Here is a 21,415-nt window from a genome sequence, read left to right on the forward strand (position 1 = left end):
AATGAATTACAAATGAGTTGGAAAACACTAAAAAAACACTCATCTGAAACGGACAAGCAATACCTAAAAACATTTCAAAGTATGAGGCAAAGTTATATTTATATCTAAGTATTTATCTCAAATGGGTAGAAGAAAAATAGGTTATGAACGTGCACAAAGGTCATGAATCTCAAATATAAGGAACAATGGATTGTAATAATTAAGTTATAAGCTCTAACATATTACTAATTTCATTATAAATACATTACTCATTATGTAATTCATTACAAATAAACATGCATCAAATGCACATGGATTTATTTCATTAAAAAACGAAGGGGAGCCGTGTCTGTTTACTGCCACGCCATCTACGGCAATGGAACACAGTGACATCTAGCTGTGTGGCCTGGGGTAACACCGGAGGCTCTCAGCCTCGGTTTTCACATCTGTAAACTGAAGGGTCTAGAATATGGGATTTCAGAGCTTCCTTCCGAACCTAAAATTCTGTTTCCCACGCATCACACCCACAATCAGAAAAGCAATTTGTTCCGCACCTTTGGATGGCGACAGGCATGGATCTGAGTGCTGCGGTCTGTTGTGAGATGATGAAGAATGTCCGGCATGTTTCTAAACATGTCTAGTTTGTTCACATGAATCTGAGCAAAATAAGACATACAAGCATATTACCTGAATTGTATTTCCTATTTAAAAACAAACAAACAAACAAACAAACAAACAAACCTGTTCAAGGGTGATGCTGCCGGGCAAATCATGCAGTTAGTGAACTTTCTTCTTTCTTAAAATTTGGTTTTTGGAGGGGCACTTAGGATAGAGCCCTATGTCAGGCTCCCCCTCAGTACCAAGTCTGCATGTGCTGCCCCCCAAATAAATAAAAGCTTTAAAACAAAACAAAAACCTAGTTAACTGGCTATTTCAGTGCACATGGTAATATGTCGGGATGTCAGGAGGCAAAGGACAGAAACCATATTCCAACCAGTCAGCATTAGTGCCGATAGGCGGTGGCACTGAAACATTCTGGAGACTCAGTTGGTGAACCTCGTTGAATCGTGCTAATACAACAGACCCCGAACAACACAGGGGTTGGGACACCGACCCCCACACAGTCAAAAATCCCCATAACCTTCTACTTCCCAAGAACTTAAACGCTAATAGCCCCCTCACCAATACTATAAACAGTCAACTGACACACATTCTGTTATGTATCACATACTGTATTCTTACAATGAAGCAAACTAAAAAAATGCTACTCAGAAAATCATAAGAGAAAATACACTTAGAGTACGCACTTTTTTTTTTTACTGAAGTACAGTTGACCCACAAAGTTCATTAGTTTCAGGTGTACAACATAGTGTAACTCTCTAGGTTATGCTGTGCTCTCAAGTGTGGCCACCATCTGTCACCACACAGTAATATATATGATAAAATACTGTAGTGATTAAAGAAAATCCACATATAAATGGACCCAAGTGTGGGACGCCTGGGTGTCTCAGTTGGTTAAGCGGCTGCCTTCGGCTCAGGTCATGATCCCAGTGTCTTGGGATCTAATCCCACATCAGGCTCCTTGCTCGGTAGGGAGCCTGCTTCTTCCTCTGCCTCCACCTGCCACTCTGCCTGTGCTCACTCGCTCGCTCTCCCTCTCTCTCTGACAAATAAACAAATAAAATCTTTTAAAAAATAAATAAATAAATGGACCCATGTGGTTCAAACCCATGTTGTTCAAGGGTCAACTCTACTGTCCTTCAATCTGCCAAGAGTCATTCAATTCATATTTATTGTGCACCTGCTACAGGTCAAGTTTTATTTTAAATACTGGGTATACTGCAGTGAATAACCAAGAATCACGACTTGTGGAAACACACCCCCAACATGCCACATGAGTTAAGGGCAGTTTTAGGGGGAACACAGCTGGGGGAGGAAGCAGAGATCCAGACCCCCCACCCTTACAACACACCCCTTTATGGGATTAAAAGGGGGAGGACAGATGTGGAAATTGGCGGGGGCAAGCTTAGCCACTTTTAAAATTTTAAGGCTGATACATTTTAAATTGTTTAACCAGAGTATCCGTTTAAAAAGACTCTCTTCTTCAAAGTAAGTAACATGTACCTAAATTGATACTGGGACTGTGAAATAGCACAAATAAGAAGTATTCGCTCTCATTTTGAAATCTGATTAACAGATTAGAATAATGTCAAATCGCTGTGGTAATTGATACCAAGACAAGAATAAAAAGAATCCAATGTAACTGCTTCTTTATCCTGTGCCTTATTCCATTCATTCCATTTACTAATGACCAGTAAGGAGTAACAACAAATTTGCTTTTCTGGACTCTCTAAGAAAATAAAAAGGGGTAAATTTTAAGGTGTCCAGAGATACAGAAAGTTTTATCCTCAACAAAAATAAAGAAGCCTGGAAAAGTTGCCAGAGATCATCTCTGAGGTCCCTTAGTCAAAAACCTCCCTGTTGTCCCTTTTTAAATTCCTGATCTGAAATTGTTTCTATTCCCCGAAAAGGGCTTCAAGGGCCTGAGAGAGGGCTCATGCCAGGGGAACTCTGAGGTCACAGGGTCACCCCCCAAGGCTGCTCTCCCCCAACCCCAGCCCTCCTCAGCCCAAGGTTCCTTCCTGCAAGGCCTTCCCAGATTTCACACACACGCGAGTATTTACAACGGGAATTTGGGACTGATAAGCAGCTGCTACCTTTGTACTTCACCAAGAGGACAGAAGGGAAAAAGCAGATAATAGAGATCAGTCTATATGTGTGCATGTGTGCGTGTGTACGTGTGTGTATAACCTATTATCACTGTGATTTTAATTTAAAAGGCCATTTTAGGGGCGCCTGGGTGGCTCAGTGGGTTAAAGCCTCTGCCTTCGGCTCAGGTCATGATCCCACAGTCCTGGGATCGAGCCCCACATTGGGCTCTCTGCTCAGCAGGGAGCGTGCTTCCTCCTCTCTCTGACTGCCTCTCTACTTACTTGTAATCTCTGTCTGTCAAATAAATAAATAAAATCTTTAAAAAAATAAAAATTAAAAAAAATAAAAGGCCATTTTAACACCAAAAAAAACAGGAATGACAATCTCAGAATGAAAGCAAATCCTTCTCAAAATGGAGAATTCACAACTTTATACCAATGTATTTTGACAGAGGGACCCAAGGAAGGAAAAAATTAAGGAAAGGAGGACAGAGAGAGTCAAGACTTACAAAGGGAGGGGGGAAGAATTTTTTAAATTTCATATGCAGAAAAGCTAGATCTTTTTCGTTTTACTGAATGACACTGACTTGGCACAAGTTTGCTGGATGGGGGATCAATGTTAAAAGGTACAAAACAGGGGCGCCTGGGTGGCTCAGTGGGTTAAAGCCTCTGCCTTTGGCTCAAGTCATGATCCCAGGGTCCTGGGATTGAGCCCCGCATCGGGCTCTCTGCTCAGCGAGGAGCCTGCTTCCTCCTCTCTCTCTGCCTGCCTCTCTGCCTACTTGTGATCTCTCTCTGTCAAAAAAATTTTTAAATCTTTAAAAAAAAAAAAAAAAGGTGCAAAACAGAGTGGAACTTAAATGTCTAACTTGCCCTAACACTCTGTTTTATTCAGGGTCATTGCCAGAACTCCGTCTGCTTTCAGGGGACAAGAGCAGGAGCCCCAGGCTTGGCCGCTCCGTCCAAGAGCCCAGCACTGAGCCCTGAGGAAGGGACAGGTGAAATAAAACTCCCTCCCAGCCTGCCCTGAAGCTTCCGAGCTCGACAGCGGTTTCCACACACCGGGACCAGGACCCGCAGTAAGAAATAGGTTTCCCAGCGCAACCCAGTGCACACACGCACACACGTACGTAAATGCACGTGTCTCATTCCCTATGTGAGTGGTCACAAAACGATAATTACTCGGAATGCAAGCAATACACTCAGATCACTACATCTATTTTATGACCCACAGTCATAAAAATACGTGGAAAAAAAAAAATATTTCCCCTACGGGACATTTTGCCACAGCAGTTCCCAGCCACAGGGCCGCATTCGGCTCCTCCCTTGAGGACATGAACAGAGATGACTTCTCACTCCACAGAGGCTGCCAACCCCCGTCCCGCATGCCCTTTTTTTGTTTGTTTTTTTGTTTTGTTTTTTAAAGATTTTATTTATTTATTTGACCCAAGAGAAAAAGAGTGCAAAAGCAAGGAGTGAGGCAGAAGGAGAGGGAGAAGCAGGCTCTCTGCTGAGCAGAGTCCGATGTGGGGCTCGATCCCAGGACCCTGAGATCTAGACCTGAGCGGAAGGCAGACGCTTAACCGACTGAGCCACCCAAGCCCCCCACCCACGCCCTTTCATGGGCTGCTTCCCTCTGCTACTGCAGTTGGTTTTGGGGGGGCAGGGATGGGGAGGAAAGGAGAGGTGGGAAGGAGCAACAGAAAAGAAAGAGCCAACACCGTACCTGGACTCCAAATTCTTCACTTAGGTTGGTGAACAGGTACTCATACCCATAAGCTGCTTTGCAGTTCAGCCACACGACATGGTACGGACTCCGAGTGATCCAGCCTCGAACCAGCTCTACTATTCCACTCAGACACTCCTCCTGGGCAGGAATTTTTAAAGGCATTTAATACTTTTAAGAACATCACTCACCCTTTGCACTCCCAACAGTCATGTTATTAATGCCAATTAATTATGGGACGATTATGATCTGACATGTTATTCTAGAAACTTCATACTAGAAATAGACAGCCACACCCTGGTTACCATGCCCACATCTCTGGGGAGACTTACTCGACTAGGAATCTGATAAAATTTTGGATCACAGAAAGTAGTATCCAAGTATACGCTCTGGATGTCTTTCACTCTAGAAAAAAAAAACACAACAATAACAATTGGTGTTAACCATCTAATGTTAAATAAAATATACATAAAGCTTAAATTCGTAGTAATCTTAGAGGGTGTTCCATTGAATTTGGAATTTTTTTGTTAAATCAACTTTTGATTTCCACACAATAAATTACACAGATTTTGTCAAGATGGTTCAGTGAATTTTGACAAATTCATGTAACTACAGCCCCCAGTCAACATACAGAATGTCACCATCACCCCATTCCAAGAAGAAAACTTTGCTTTACTGTCACGCATATAACAAACTTCGACTTCTACCTGAAACAAAGGCTTATATTTGGGAGGAAAGGAGCAGTAAAACTTTTTAGATGATTCAGTCCCCCACTCAAGAATTACATGAAGTCTGGGGCACCTGGGGGTCTCAGTCAGTTAAAAACCTGACTTCTGATTTCCGCTCAGGTCATAATCTCAGGGTCATGAGATGGAGCCCCGCACTGGGCTCCGTGCTGGGCGTGGAGTCTGTTTGGAATGCTCTCCTTCTCTCCCTCTGCCCTTTCCCCATTTCCCTGCTCATGCACACTCCCTCTCTTAAAAAAAAAAAAAAAAAGAAAGAAAGAAAAGAAAGGAAAGAAGGAAGGAAGAGAGAGAGAAAGAAAGAAAAGAAAAAGGAATTACATAAAGTCCAGTACCTGCCCCCAGAGTGCAGAAGCTCCATTCTAGCAGCTTCTCCCTTTGCCAATCTGAAGTCTCCCGTGTACAAGACTGTTCCGTTATTGCCCTGAAATAAAAACCTGAGAAGGAAATAGATCTTGGTGACTTCTAAGTCTCATACAACATCCTCAGAAAGCAAAAACACACTAAACCCACAGTAAACGTTTCCTGCCAAACATAGTCACCTACAATACGGTATTAGCAGGATTTTAATAGCTCTACAGCATACCAGGCACTCAGCCGCCACCTTTTCTCAGGGGGTGGGGGGGGGCTAGAAAACATTATGGACTGTACTACCGCATTTCCAACAGACATCGCCTGAAATGTGTTAGCACTCTCCACTAATCATGGAGAGAAAAATCCATGGGACAGGAAAATGCAAAGTCAACAGAGAAATGGCCATTGAAGACTTCCATTATAAGAAAGCCACATTTCCAACTTGATTTTCACCTCAATTGCCCAAGTTCAATTTGGAAACAAAGATTAAAGAAATTCCATCTACACATTCAAGAAATAATCTCCCCACACATATTATTTTCTAGACCCTAAACATTTATTTCTACAAACGCAACATATATCTATGTGTAAGAAAATGGCAAAATAGATGAGCCCCCTTACATAACTGATCCTGGACAATGACCAGCTGGTAAGAGAGTCACAACAACCTCTTCCTTCTAAAAAGAAAATAAAGAAAAAAAAAATAATAGAAGTTATTGGGAGGACCCAGCTCTCCTTAATCAAACAGATTCAGGTACTTCTCAGGAATGTGGTATGCCTTTCCTCATTTCCTCACGCACCAAATCCTGGAGACGCGTGAAATCCTTGCCCACAGAATGACGGTTAAACGCAGCGACAGTGTGACCCAGCAATTCGACTCTGAGCTACACACAAGAGAAATGAAAACGGACAATCACACGAAAACCTGGGCACGCATGTCCACAGCGGCACCGTTCATACTAGCCAGCAAGTACAAGCAGCCTAAATGTCGCTCAGTTGATGAGCACATGAACAGGACGTGATCTGCCCATACAGCAGGATGTTATTTGGGCCACGGCAAGAGATGAAATCCTCACATCATACTACGACATGGATAAACCTTGACACCATTATGCAAAGTGAAAGAAGTGAGTCATAAAAGACCACGTCCAGTACGATTCCACTGATAGGCGATGTCCAGAACAGGCCAATCCTGCAGACTAGAGTAGTGGTTGCCATGGGCTGGGGGAGGGAGAAGTAGGGAATGACTGCTGATGGGTACACGGTTTCTCTGTGGGTGATGAATATATTCGAAAAAGAACTGTGGTGGTGAATACACAACTCTGTGAATATATGAAAGGCCACTGAATTGTACATTTTAAATGGAGAGAACTGTACGGTATATGAATGATATCTCAGTAAAGCTATTATTAAACTAAAAAAAAAAAGGAAAAAAAAAAGCCTGCTGTCGTCTGGCCCCAAGTCACCATTCTACAAGTACTTGTCCCAGTATTAGGACACACCGGCTCGCTACGTGAGAATGGCAATTCCTCCCAGAAGTCTAAGGTCATTCATTCCGATGGCCCCATTAGAGCAAGGTCCCCTGGTTAGTTCTGGAGACACAACACACAAAGCTGTGGTGCATGAGAATAAACCCAGGACCAGAGTGGGACCACCAGACTCCAGTCAACAGGAGGAGCTCAAGTCTTTTGCCAACGTAAGTGGCAAGACAGCGAGGCAATCAGGGGAGTCGAGCGCTCGCTAACTGAGGTCAGCACAGCATCCGGGAACCTTCAGGCTGTCCTTTTCCCCTCCTTTTTAACCTGCCCCAACCAGTCCTGAAGCCCTCCCTTGCTGAACAATTTGGTGAGGACTACTTCACAGGCTGATCTTCTCCAGAGAGGAGAGGCAAAGTCAGCCCCTGCTTGATCCTGGCGAGATGACGGACACCCTTCAGAGTTCAATGTGTCGGCAGGGCAGGTTATAACCCGGCCAGGGAACTAATCCTACCTAGATTTCCCAGACAGTAGGAAAATACTTCTGGCCCTAGGAAGAATTTGAGGTAAAAAATAAATAAATAAAAGGTCCATAATCTTGCTTATTATTAACATTCACAACGCAAAAGTACCTGCTTCTAAATTTAAGGACAAAAAATATACTGGATCCACGTGGACACTGTTTCTTCCATAAGAAATGATTCAGAAAATAAGAAAATCACAAATACATGTATTTGCTACAAAAGCACTAAGCACCATATTATATCCTGAATATCGTAATAAATGTAATTAAAGTGACAATGACATCATGCAGTAATATTAACAACGGGAGTTCTCGTCATTAACAGGTAATATACTAAAAAAGAGCAATTCACACAGAAGCCAAAGTCTACCTTGTAGACTACCGTGTAGAAAAGAAATACAACACAAATATATACATATATATTTTCCCCCTACAAAGTCATCCAATTACTATAACTTTCATTTATGATAAGAGCAGCACTCAAAATCACAGAGAAAAACAATCAGATTATTAAATAGTAATTTTTTTAAATTATATTTAGTATTTACTTACCTCGCCTGATGCTTCATCAACTAAAGGTATCTGGGTAGGAGTTTCTATTTCAATGGATACCTATTAAAATAAGAGATCATATGTACTATCTTACTCAGTATTTTTCAGTTTTTCAGGGATTTACATGGTTCTGCCATCTCCAACACACACACAGAAAAAGACTTAGAAGTTACTAGGACTCTCTGAGTTGTAATTTCGGACTCCGCAATACTAAATGTTTTAACAGCTTGAAGACAGGATAGAGCTAACATAGTGCCTTGCCTGGGGCTGATGTGGCAAAGTGGGTTAAATGCCTCCTAAACTTACATATCCTTTGACACGGCAATTCTGTTTCCATGAATTCAATTCTCTCGTCACTCCCCATCCCTATCCTCCCACTGCCTGCTCCCTCTGAACTTGAGCCTCGGTCACACGCATGGCCACAGGGTCTGCATGCTTAGGCTTCTCGCTGCAGAACTCAGCCTGGATCTGTCCACAAGGTGCTGGCCTTGTTCAGATTCAGGCTGCCTCAAGGGGCTCCCAGGCGGCCTGGCCCATTTTACTATGACAGCAACTTATATGATGGGCATTCAGTAGGTAGTTGATGAATCAGTGCACACAATTCATCTTTTCAGTCCACAGATATCCTAAAACTTAGGGTAACTGAGATTCAGGTGTTAAAAATATCATTGCATTCTGGGGGCGCCTGGGCGGTTTAGTTGATGAAGCGTCTGCCTTTGGCTCAGGTCGATCTCCGGGTCCTAGGATTGAGCTCTGTGTCCAGCTCTCTGCTCAGTGGGGAGTTTGCTTCTCTCTGCACCCCCACAGTGCCCAACTCGTACTCTCTCTCTCAAATAAATAAATAAAATCTTAAAAATATATGTATCCTTGTATTCCGGAATAAAAACACCGGACTGTGTTCACAACGCACTTTTTTGCTACCCTGAGATTCAGTTAGCTTAACCAGGCTGTTCACGTGGTCATACATGAAATGGCTTCTCTCCTCCTTGCACTATCATGATCAATTCTGCCAACAAGGTCGAGCAGCTTCTCTCTTTACTATATCCCACAAAAATTCATCCAATATGGGGATTATTTGTCCTTTGAACATGTGGCAAAATGCACCTATAAAACCATCTGGACCTGGGGCTTATTGAAGAAGAGATCTTTGTGAATTGTGTTAATTTCTTCAATGTTTACTTATTCAAGTTTTCCAGTTTTCTTGCCTCAATTTGGTATTTTCCTACTTAGCCAGGTATCCACTTTGCCTAAATTATCAAATATACTATCATTAATTTTCAAAAAATGCATTGCTACTATTAATACTTACTTTCCTTTTATCATTCTGTATTTTTATATGCATCTTTTTTTTTTTTGACAGAGAGAGAGATCACAAGTAGAGAGGCAGAAAGAGAGAGAGAGAGAAGGAAGCAGGCTCCCTACTGAGCAGAAAGCCCAATGCAGGACTCGATCCCAAGACCCTGAGATCATGACCTGAGCCAAAGGCAGAGGCTTAACCCACTGAGCCACCCAGGCACCCTATATGCATCTTTTTTTTTTTTTTTTTTAGGATTTTATTTATTCATTTGAGAGGGAGACTGACAGAAAGAGAGAGAGAGAGACAGACAGAGCATGAGCAGGGGGAGGGGCAGAGAGAGAAGCCGAACCCTCCGCTTAGCAGGGAGCCCGATGCAGGACTCTATTCCGGGACTTCAGGATCATGACCTGAGCTGAAGGCAGCTGCTCAACCAACTGAGCCACCCATCTCACCCATGCGCCCCTGCATCTTTTTTTAATCTTGGCAGAAATCTATTTTTGTTCCTCTAAAGATGTGCTTTTACTTTGTTAATCTTGCCTTTTATTTTCTGTGGTAGTTATTGGTCTCTGTATTGATAACTTGTCCTTTTGCCTTAATTATTTCCTTCTTTCCCATACAGTTAGATTTCCTTTGTTGCTCCTTTCCCTTCAAACTGAGTTGAACTCATTTCATGTAATTCTGGTCTTTGTTTTCTAAGAAATGTACTCAATGCTGTCAATTTCCCTTCAAGTGCTAATTTAGTTGTGTTACACATATTTTGACATGTCGTATTCTCACTGTCCATCAATTCTAAGTATTACATGCTTTTCTTTACAATTTCCTCTTTAACCTAAAGGTTGCTTAGTATTTCAGTTCCCATGTGTGGGATTATTTTAGCTCTCCTTTTATTTATGACTTCAGCAAAACCGCATTGTACTCAGAGAACAGACCAGTAGGATTTCCTACTTTTGTGACACAGCACATGGTCAACTGTTGTAAATGTTTCCTATATACCAAAGATCTTGCTTTCCCTTTGGGTGCCTCAGATTGCTATTAGTTTACATTTATTAATCAAGCCGTTCAAATCTATCTTATTTCCTGCTTCTTTTCTCTTTCAGTTTTTTTTTTTTTTTTTTTTAATTTATTTGAGAGAGACAGAGAGAGCACAAGCAGGGGGAATGACAGAAGCAGATTCCCCGCTGAGCCGGGAGCCTGATGTGGGGACTGATCCCAGAACCCCAGGATCATGACCTGAGCTAAAGGCAGACTCTTAACTGACTGTGCCACCCAGGTGCCCCCCTCTTTCAGTTTCTGTGAGTGGTGTGTGAAGCGCTTGAGCTACAAGCAATGAGTGTCCTAGCTGCTCTTAGACTGAGAGGTGGCCTCATACTCCATTGACTTCGCTGCACTGCAACTGTCCCAGAGGTCCCCTCCACACATACCTCCAGGTTGGCACTGGCCACAGGAAACCGCTGTGTGAGATCTGGAAAGCCAAAGTGAACTGGCAGGCAGAAGGTCTACCAGCTCAGGTACGAGCACCTGCTGGCTCAGCTGGCAGACAGGACAGGACTGCAGTGACCCCACCTTCAGCTTCTCGAAGGCCTGGGCCAGGAGTGTGGAACTCAGTAGCACCACGGGGCTGCAGCACTAGCCAGGGTGGGGAGTGTGCGAGACAGGGGTTCCAGGCTTCCCTGTGGGTTCCAGCCCATCTCTGCCCTTCTCCACTTCTCTCTCCACTTGGCTTCCTGCCGCTGACCTGCAGGTCCACGGCAACCTCAGGCCTAATACCAGGCTGAGGTTACAGCCTTGGTGTTGGGCCACTCTGTGGAGTGGGGATAGACCCCACCCCAATTACAGTCAGCAGTCGAGCCGGAACGCGCCACACGTGCACCAACAGGGTGTGAAAACACTGTTTTTCCCACCCTGAGGGAGGTTCTGCAGAGAGTAGAGCAGTGCCCCAGCTGGGAGGAAGTGGCTCTTCCCCCCACCCCAGAGACAGGAGCAGTGAGTGGCCCTGGTTATTATTGTGGTTGGGGGGTGTGCCTGAGCTCCCATGGTTCGAACTTCACATCAGTGCCAAGGGAGGGGGTGGGCTTTTTTTTTTTTAAGATTTTTTTTTATTTATTTGACAGAGAAAGAGGAGATGGGAGTGGCAGGCAGAGGGAGAGGGAGAAGCAGTCTCCCTCCTGACAGGGAGCCTGATGAAGGACTTGATCCCAAACCCTGGGACCATGACCTGAGCCGAAGGCAGAAGCTTAACTGACTGAACCACCCAGGGGCCCCAAGGCTTTTTTTCTTTTTTTTTTTTAAATCAGCCTGCCCAAATGTGGGGGCAGAAGTGGAAAGAGGATGTGAGAGCTGAAAGCCGGCAGCAGACAAACATCAAACAGACCCTGATACTTGTTTGGCCTTCTCTGCCAGCTCCCACAATGACTTAAGGTTTAAACGATAGTGTACACCCTAACTGTATTTCCCCAGCGCTTCTCTTTCTCTGGTCAAGCACTGGGGGATCAGTGAGGACTTTATCCAGTTTGTCAATTGCATGTTAAGTTCAAATCTTCTTGATCCATTGCTCCTTCTGACAATAAGTAACATCCTCTTGGGAACAAGATCTCTTTTTACCTTCGATTCTATTTTGTATGACAAAAAAAACTGCCACTCTGGATTTTTTAGCTTCTAATTATTTAGTACACCTTTTCCTTTTTTTGTTTTTTTAACTCCATTTCAACTTGCATTTATCTTTTTATCTAAACCTCTTGTAGACTAAGACTGTTGGAACTTTCCTTTTTCTTCCCTTAACCTAAACTGAGAAAATCATTAGTTAGAAAATTAACTAGTAATTATTGTTATAATAGGACTTTTCCTGGCATCTTTATATTTTCCATATACCATTCCCTTGTTTCTCCCTTCACTATATGCTTTGCATTGGACACATCCATTTCATTCTGTCAGTTTCAAAGTTGTCCACTCTATTTATTCCAGTTGTTACCCTTTATCGTAACCCATAAGATGTGTTCATTTTTCCTAAACTATGTCATGACCTAAGTAATAGGATTTATCAGTTAAACATTTCACACTCTGCAGTATTAAAATGCAACTTAGCAGCTTTACACAGTGGCAGTATCATAGCCAATGAGGTTTATCCGAGATGCGATTATTGTTAATTAAAATGCAATTTAGCAAGAGTTAATGAAATTAAACCAACAAAACTAAGACCTGAAATCAAGCCACTGATGGACAAGAAATACAAATCTGCAACAACTAAATGTTGGCCTCTTCTAAACTGAGGAATTACAAAGACTAAACATCAATACTGTAATTAATGTGGATAAATACAGTGTAGGATTAACTGGGCTTTGAAAAATCCCAATGCTTTGTTTAATCGACCTCGAAAAATATTTCCCCTTGAGGTAAAGAAATAGTGTCATAAAAAAATAAAACTTACGATTCGTTTCTCCCAAAATCTGTACTTCGGGTTAGTTAACAACAACTCTTTAGTAACAGGTGAACAGTATAAGCAAACCTTCAAGCTGAAAGAAGAAATTTAGAAAAGCTGGGTCAGTGCATCTTTATAGTGAGCCATCGGGGTGACCAGAAAAGTACATTTCACCACATATCAGTTATCTCAAATCATTCAGACACTGAGCTGGCTCAACAAGTGTCAGAACAGTTCCCCACATGCCACCACCTGTAACTATCTAGGTCCCATCAAGACCGAAGTGGGAGAGGGGGCGCCTGGCCAGCTCAGTCGGTACGAGTGTGCGACTCTGGATCTTGGGGCTGTAAGTTAGAACCCCACATATGAAGCAGAGATTACTTAAAAATAAATTTATTTTTAAAGATGTATTTATTTATTATATTTTGAGAGAAAAAAAATTATTTTGAGAGAAAGAGAAAAGGGAAGAGTGAATGAGAGGGAGAGAATCTTGAGCCGATTGCCCACTGAGCGTGGAGCCCACAAGGGGGCTTGATCCCACAACAGTGGGATCATGACCCTGGGATCATGACATGAGCTGAAATCAAGAGCCAGCCGCTTAACAGACTGCACCACCCAGCACCACCCAGGAGCCCCACCTTAAAATTTAAATTAAAAAAAAAAAAAAGTGTACAGAGGAACAACAGGAAAGAAGCAAAAGAAGAAAATATACTGTGCCCTCTGACTTCCTCAAAAGGGGGTCCCCCATCACTCTGAGTTTAAAGATATATGTTTGTACCTGATCAGGAATGTCTGGAACGATTCCACCACATGAAGCTACGTCTCAAGAAGGGAAAAGGGTGGGGATGCTTTCAAATTTTTAAATTCAAAAACAAAGCTTAGAGTTAAGAACACAGTCTGTGATGGACCGTATTTTCCAAAGATGGCCACACTAATATATTCCCAACCACACATGCTATGTTTACAGATGGATAAGGAAATCCCTCTGCTGACAGAGGGGTCTATTTTAACCACCCCCCCCCCCACTTCAGCCTGTCTTTGTGACTGCCTCAACCAACAGAACGTGACAGAGGGAGGTCTCGGGACTGTGGAGGCTATGTCTCCTGGGCAACATGGCTCCCTGCTAGCTCTCCCTTGGGACATACACTTTTTAAGCCCCGAGTCTCCATTTAAGAAGTTCGGCTACCTTGAAATCACTATGCTGAAAAGTTTTCTAGGGACAGAGTTGCCCAAATGCCCCAGCTGCCTGATTCCTCTCAGCCTCAGTGTCAAACACTGAATGATGGGCCCCCAGATAATGGCAGTCCCCCTAAGACACCCAGCCAGGGAGAAACCAGCAACCCCGACTGTGCTCTGTCAGCATTCCCAACCCACAGAAACTGAGAAAGAGAACATATAATTAGTGGGTTAAAGTCACTAAGTTTGGGGGTAATTTGTTACGCAGCAATAGATAACTAATACACGGGCTCAAAAATCAGACAGACCTGGTTGAAATCCTGGTCCTGCCACTTACTGGCTGCGTGACCTTGGGCAACTAATTTAACCTCTCTGGTTCCTCAGTTTCCTCATCTGTAAAATAGAAATAATAATGGTATCTATTCAAAAGTTATCAAGAGGATCTAATGAGGATGTTGGCTCCTAGAAGACAGAGATTTTCATCTGGGTTGTTACTAGTATAGCCTCAATGTCCAGCACAGTGCCTGACTTGTCACAGGCTCTCAAAGAAACTGGCAAACTAAACAACACATAGGGCCTGACATTTATATAAGTACTCAGTGAATACAGGCTACCGCTCATCACGAACACAGACTCGTAGTAGCACTTTGCAGAGAAGACTGGCATCCACTGGGTCAGAAGTTAAAGAGTCAACAGGGCCCTTTCCAATACACAGCTTGGGGATTTGGAATTAACATTTAGGCAAAGCGGGCTGTAGGAAAAAAACACAGTACTTCAGCTTGAAGATCCAAAAACATTATGACTGTCTTCGCAACAGAACTACACACACAGGGAGAAATGAAAATGAACACACTACTGCTACCCCAAACAGCATGATAAATCGTACAGTTAGAATGTTGAGTGAAAGAAAACAACTAGAAGGGTCTATTCAGTATGACTCTACAAAGTTCCCAACCAGCCAAGGTTAAACCATGATGACAAAAAGTCAGAATACTGATGCCTCTGAGACGAGGACTGACTGGGAGGAGGGATGGGGCTCTGTTCTGGGACACGGGCCCTATTCTGTTTCTCGATCTGGGTGGAAGGTTCATAGATGCGCTCACCTACAAAAGCTCATCTGACTGTGTCCCCTTGCAATGTATGTAGCAGTCACAGCTCAATTAAAACGTTTACTTAAAAAAACACACAAATAAGGAGGAAAATAAATTACCTGCACTCCAGCCTTCTTTTCAAGGTAGGGGCTCTTAATCCTTTCATGTGATCTAAAAACAAAAGAATCAAAAACTATAAGCACATTTTTTTTTTTTGAGAGGATTCCTTAAGCCAAGCAAATAGTTGTCTGTTCTTTTCGAGCTTTCTTTTAAGAGAAAATATATGAGAGGTTCACCTTTTTTTTTTTTTTTTAAGATTTCTTTTATTTGAGAGAGCAAGCGCGCACACACATGCGTGAGTGGGAGGGCAGGGGGAGGGGGGAGAGAATCTTTATTTAAAATCTGGAGTGTGGTTACTATATATATATTTTTAACATATAATGTATTATTTCCCCAGGGGTACATGTCTGTGAATCATCAGGCTTACACATTTTCACAGCACTCACCATAGCACATACCCTCCCCAATGTCCATAACCCAGCCACCCTAGCCCCCTCACCCAGCTCCACTCCAACAACCCTCATTCTGTTTCATGAGATTAAGAGTCTCTTATAATTTGTCTCCCTCCCGAGCCCATCTTGTTTCATTTTATCCCCTCCCTACCCCTCACGACCTCCCGCCCTGCACCTCAAATTCCTTATATTGAAGAGATCATATGATAACTGTCTTTCTCAGATTGACTTATTTCACTCAGCCTAATAACCTCTAGTTCCATCCACATCATTGCAAATGGGAAGATTTCAGTTTTCTAATGCCTGCGTGGTATTCCATTGTGTAGATATACCACAGCTTCTTTATCCATTCATCTGTTCATGGACATCTAGGTTCTTTCCATAGTTTGGCTATTGTGGACATTGCTGCTATAAACATTCAGGTGCACGTGCCCCTTCGGATCACTACATTCGTGTCTTTAGGGTAAATACCCAGTGATGTGATTGCTGGGTTGTAGGGTAGCTCTATTTTCAACCTTATGAGGAACCTCCATGCTGTTTTCCAGGGTGGCTGCACCAGCTTGCATTCCCACCAACAGTGTAGGAGGGCTCCCCTTTCTCTGCATCTTCGCCAACATCTGTCGTTTCCTGACTTGTTAATTTTTTTGAGCACATTTTTCATGTGTCTGTTGGCCATCTGATGTCTTCTTTGCAGAAATGTTGTTCACGATTTTGTTCTTCGGGTGTTGAGTTTGAAAAGTTCTTTACAGAGTTTGGATACTAGCCCTTTATCTGATAGATCATTTGCAAATATCTTTGCCCATTTTATCAGTTGTCTTTCGGTTTGTTGACTGTTTCCTCTGCTGTGCAAAAGTTTTTTATCTTGATGAAGCCCCAATAGTTCATTTTTGCCTTTGCTTCCCTTGCCTTTGGCGATGTTTCTAGGAACAAATTGCTGCGACAGAGGTCAAAGAGGTTGCTACCTGTGTTCTAAAGGATTTTGACGAATTCCTGTCTCAAGCTGAGGTCTTCCGTCCATTTTGAGTCTATTTTTGCGTGTGGTGAAAGGAAATGGTCCAGTTTTATTCTTCTGCATGTGACTGTCCAATTTTCCCAACACTATTTGTTGAGGAGACTGTCTTTTTTCCATTGGACATTCTTTCCTGCTTTGTCAAAGATTAGTTGACCACAGAGTTAAGGGTCCATTTCTGGGCTCTCTATTCTGTTCCATTGATCTATGTGTCTGTTTTTGTGCCAGTACCATATTGTCTTGATGATGACACCTTTGTAACAGAGCTTGAAGTCTGGAATTGTGATGCCGCCAACTTTGGGTTTCTTTTTCAACATTCCTCTGGCTACTTGGGGTCATTTCTGGTTCCATACAAATTTTAGGATTATTTGCTCCATTTCTTTGAAAAAAATGGATGGTATTTTGATAGGGATTGCATTAAATGTGTAAATTGTTTTAGGTAGGATAGACATTTTCACAATATTTGTTCTTCCAATCCATAAGCATGGAACATTTTTCCATTTGTTTATGTCTTCCTCAATTTCTTTCATGAGTACTTTATAGTTTTCTGAGTACAGATTCCTTGCCTCTTTGGTTAGGTTTATTCCTAGGTATCTTATGGTTTTGGGTGCAACTGTAAATGGGATCGACTCCTTAATTTCTCTTTCCTATGACTTGTTGTTGGTATATAGAAATGCAACTGATTTGTGTGCATTGATTTTATATCCTGACACTTTACTGAATTCCCATATGAGTTCTAGCAGTTTTGGAGTGGAGTCTTTTGGTTTTCCAAATAAAGTATCATATTACTTGCAAAGAGTGAGAGTTTGACTTCTTCTTTGTCGATTTAGATTCCTTTTATTTATTTTTATTGTCTGATTGCCAAGGCTAGGACTTATAGTACTATGTAGAATAGCAGTGGTAATAATGGACAGCCCTGCCATGTTCCTGACTTTAGGGAAAAAGCTCTCAATTTTTCCCCATTGAGAATGATATTCACTGTAGGTTTTTCCTAGATGGCTTTGATGATATTGAGGTATGTGCCCTCTATCCCTACAGTGTGAAGAGTTTTGATCAAGAAAGGATGCTGTACTTTGTCAAATGCTGATTGATTTGTGGATGTTGAACCAACCTTGCAGCCCTGGAATAAATCCCACTTGATCGTGGTGAATAATCCTTTTAATGTACTATTAGATCCTATTGGCTAGTATCTTGGTGAGAATTTTTGCATCCGTGTGGGAGGAGAGAATCTTGAAGCAGACTCCCTACTGAGCAGGGAGCCCTACATAGGGCTGGATCCCATGACCCTGAGATTATGACCTGAGCCAAGACCAAGAATTGGACACTCAAGCAACTGAGCCCCCAGGTGCCCCAAGAGGTTCGTTCACCTTTATAAGAGAACTGATTCGTGTGAGCTACTGACTCTTCTGCAGGTGGCAAATGCAGCTGCAAACAGGGCAGGAACCACTGCAAGCTGACCATCTCTGGTCATCATTTACAAGAACAATCCCCTCTATCTTAGGACAGATTCTAAATCACTCTGAGTAGCCACAGAAGAATGAGTGGCCAGACTCACTTCAGAACTGCTTCCAGCACTTTCTTTCATGTTCTTCCTTCATTTTAATCCAACCATCCTTTGTGCCCACTTTATGTGACCCATCCAGTTCCAGGCACTGAATTGAGTCCATCTGGAACTTGTTTAGGCTTAGGTCAGCATGAGAAGGTTTTATTCTCTTCTCAGCCTAATGTGACTGCTGGGTAGAAAGATGCGGCATTTCTATCCACACAGGTCTGCTTCGCAGCCCTCCAAAGCAACACATACAGAAAGACAGCCTTTAAACATAGTCATTCTAATACATTCTGAATCTCCAGCATGGGAAGGACTAGATAGCAATGACCACACCTTCTCAGTTTAGGTGAATCAACAAACCCTAATTATTCAAATTACCACCCAAACACACACACACACACACACACACACACACACACACGTCCTCAACACAATCACTGTGCTGATCCTTAACTCCAGAGAAAACAATGCAGTCACCACACCCTGCACAGCAGACCTTGACTGGACTTGTGCCTGCCCCCTCGGTGGGTGAATCCCCTCAGATCACTCCTAGTCCAGGCTTTTAGGACCTCTGGTGGCACTGGTTGGGATTTCCAAAGAATTTGAGCCATGGCAAAAGAGAGGCTGAATCAAGACTCAGTTCCATACTCCCAAACTAAATCAGCAGGCAGCCCTCTGTGGCTGCTTTAATCAAGACAGCCCAGGACCAGCCCAGCTGGCCCTGGACCACTGTAGACCCCTCCAAGGCTGCCAGCAAGAGAACCTGGGCCAGCTTACTTGGTGCTGCAAGGACTGCACCCAGAGTCTCCTTTCCAGAGCCTTTTTGCTTTCCCGAACCAAATCAAGTCATTGGAAATTGTCCCCTAGTGGGGTCTTCTCCAACCCTGGGCTACTCTATCTTGACCTCCAGACCTTACTAATGCTTAGCAAAGCCTGCCCTGAGCATAGGACTGGGTTTCAGATGGCTCATAAGCAGGACTGAGTGGGCCATGGAATGAGATGTTCTATCAAAATGTGATTTTTTTTCTACCAAAAGAGGCCACAGATTTTGTCAGATATCCTCAATCAGTCTGTTCAGAATGACACAAAATACCACAGACAAAGTGGCTTAAACCATAAAACTTCTTACAGTTCTGGAGGCTAAATTCCAAGCTAAAGTGGAAGCCTCCTGGCTTCCAGATGGCCCTTCAGAGTGTGTGGACAGAGTGCAATCTCTATTCCTCTTTTCATAAGGCTATCAATCCTAATGAGTTAGGATCCAGCTCATTTAAATTTTAACTGCGTCCTAAAAACCCAGTCACCAAATACAGTCACATGGTGGTTTCAGCTTCAACATATGAAGGGGGTGGGGCAGCCCAATTCAGTCCACAGCACATCAAAGAAACCTGTTTCTGAAAAAGGTTGAAAACTACCAGTAAGCAGTGTGGGAAATTTCCAAAAGCAGAAGCTGAGTTCTTGCCCTTGATGAGATTATTTTCAGGCTGAGTAAACAGACTCACATGTCATTAGAGAACAGAAACTGTGATTATAAACTGCTCAATAACAGGGAGTCAGTTTTTTGCTTAACGTACAAACAGATGATCCTGATTTCAGATTCCGTTAGATGGATTCCTTTTCCAAACTCGTTACTTGTAGACATCAAGGGCGAGCCCCTGCAGCACACCTCAATCATAGCTAAGCACATTCTGAGTTCAGAAACTCCAGTAACACTCAAGACAAAAGGTGAAACAGAGGTATCCCCACCCAGCGGGGGATTCACAATGAAAAACACACCAAAACCAAAAACGTTATTCTGGAGAATAAGTAGAAAGACCCTCAAAGAGGCTCACAGTGCTATTTGACAAATCAAGGGACGAAATTCAGATTTTCCGCATTGACGAGAGAAAATTCGTAGACTAGAGCGAGAAAGCAGAGGCACTTCCCTAAAGCGCGAACGCAGGCATCCTAGGTGATAACCACACAGCCAACGGTTGCAAAACGAGGTCTCCTCCAGCTCTGGAGATCGGTTAGAACGTTTTAGTGACTCTCTCGCCTCACTTGGAGTCTCTAACCTCCAGGCTTTATCACTAGGGCCTAATCCCTAATGATTAGGGATTACCTACTGTGTGCAGCTGTGAAATCTTAGTATTCTGGTTGCTTCACCTTAAACGAAATTTTTATACTGGAGGCGGGCAGAACACCTCAAAGGAGGGGGAGCATGCACTACAGGAGCTTTCGGACACGAGGTCTGAGTGTGTGTGCGGGTGCTTGCTTGATAATAAATACTGGGGGGGCGGGTAGGGTGGGATTTCTTCTGAAACGTGTTTTCTTTATAACGTGGAAGCGAAGATGTAAAGGAAGAAGCAAGAAAGAATCCTCGCTGACCTCGGACTCTTCGCTGCTAGGAGAGCTACCAAAAGAACCCAAGTGTTATCCCTGGTCCAACGGGCTGCCCAAGTTTCGGTTCCGTCCCGTCGTACAGATGAAGAAATAAAGCCTCAGAGAGGCCGAAGAGCCAAGCAGGGAACAAGGTGCATCTGCTGGTCTGGGCCCCGGCCTCCCGGAGCCTGCACTCCGCTGCTCGAGCTCCCCCCGCATCCCGGACGGCTTCCCCGCGGGGCCAGAACACAGGCAGCCTGCGTCCCCGGGGCGGGCGGCGCGCCACGCTCACTCACCCTTGTGGCAGTGGGACAGGAAGTAGGCGCGGGCTTTCAAGTTCTCCCTGTCGAAGCGGTCTATGGAGATGGTTGGATACTCGGCCATCTGCCCCTTGAAGGAACTCATAGCGCCAGCACAGCCCGGGGTACGCGGCCCCACGCCGCCTGCGGAAGCTGAGGTTTTCCTCGCCGGGCCGCCACTTCCGGGAACCTGCCGTCGCCGCCGCTCCATTGGCTCGCCGGCTGCAGCCACGTCCAATCAGAGGAGCCCTGCGGCGGCGGGGCGGTGCCGAGGAACTTCAGTGGACAGTCCGCTGCCGGCGAATCGCGTGGTTGATTGTTCTAGTGGCGGGATGCTGGGCTGGGGCAGCTGGCTGGGATCTAGGATGTGGCGAGACGAGGGTGCCTCCTGCTGGAAACCTTGACTCAACACGAGGGGCCTTCCTGGGGCAGTGTGTCCTTGTCTGTGCAGGAACGGTATCGCGAAAGGAAAGTGAACACTTGTAGCAGGTGCTCTACCCAAGGATGCCAAGAAGCAAAGGGCGATGCAAAGCTTCGCTTTGAAATCAGACTTCGTTCCACCTCCTGCTTGTCTACTGAGAGCCTGAAAGCCCAGCTCAATTTCCCTTCTTTACTTTTCTTTCCAGTTTCTACCTTAGGGGGTAAC

General features: G+C 43.8%; 1 protein-coding gene across 6 annotated transcripts in view; it reads right to left on the minus strand.

Moving 5' to 3' along the window:
* Positions 1–20,970, minus strand: part of DCLRE1C (DNA cross-link repair 1C) — a 39,750-nt gene extending 18,780 nt beyond the window's left edge. For 4 of the 6 annotated variants that reach the window (XR_014313972.1, XR_014313973.1, XR_014313974.1 and 1 more), the window contains exons 1-9: positions 20,767–20,970; positions 15,162–15,213; positions 12,785–12,869; positions 8,064–8,123; positions 6,135–6,190; positions 5,495–5,596; positions 4,749–4,821; positions 4,417–4,557; positions 534–635 (exon numbers count right to left, since the gene is read on the minus strand). Coding sequence is in view for 3 of the 6 variants with exons in the window: in XM_082739578.1 (XP_082595704.1) it covers positions 534–635; positions 4,417–4,557; positions 4,749–4,821; positions 5,495–5,596; positions 6,135–6,190; positions 8,064–8,123; positions 12,785–12,869; positions 15,162–15,213; positions 20,767–20,875 (780 nt within the window). In the remaining 3 variants the exon portion in view is untranslated. Of the gene's footprint in view, positions 1–533; positions 636–4,416; positions 4,558–4,748; positions 4,822–5,494; positions 5,597–6,134; positions 6,191–8,063; positions 8,124–12,784; positions 12,870–14,259; positions 14,345–15,161; positions 15,214–20,766 lie in introns of all 6 variants that reach the window. The other 2 variants (XM_082739577.1, XM_082739576.1) reach the window with 2 other exon arrangements.
* Positions 20,971–21,415: the final 445 nt, after the last annotated feature.

The sequence above is a fragment of the Mustela nivalis genome, assembly GCF_964662115.1.
Source record: "Mustela nivalis genome assembly, chromosome: 7".
Lineage (NCBI taxonomy): Eukaryota > Metazoa > Chordata > Mammalia > Carnivora > Mustelidae > Mustela > Mustela nivalis.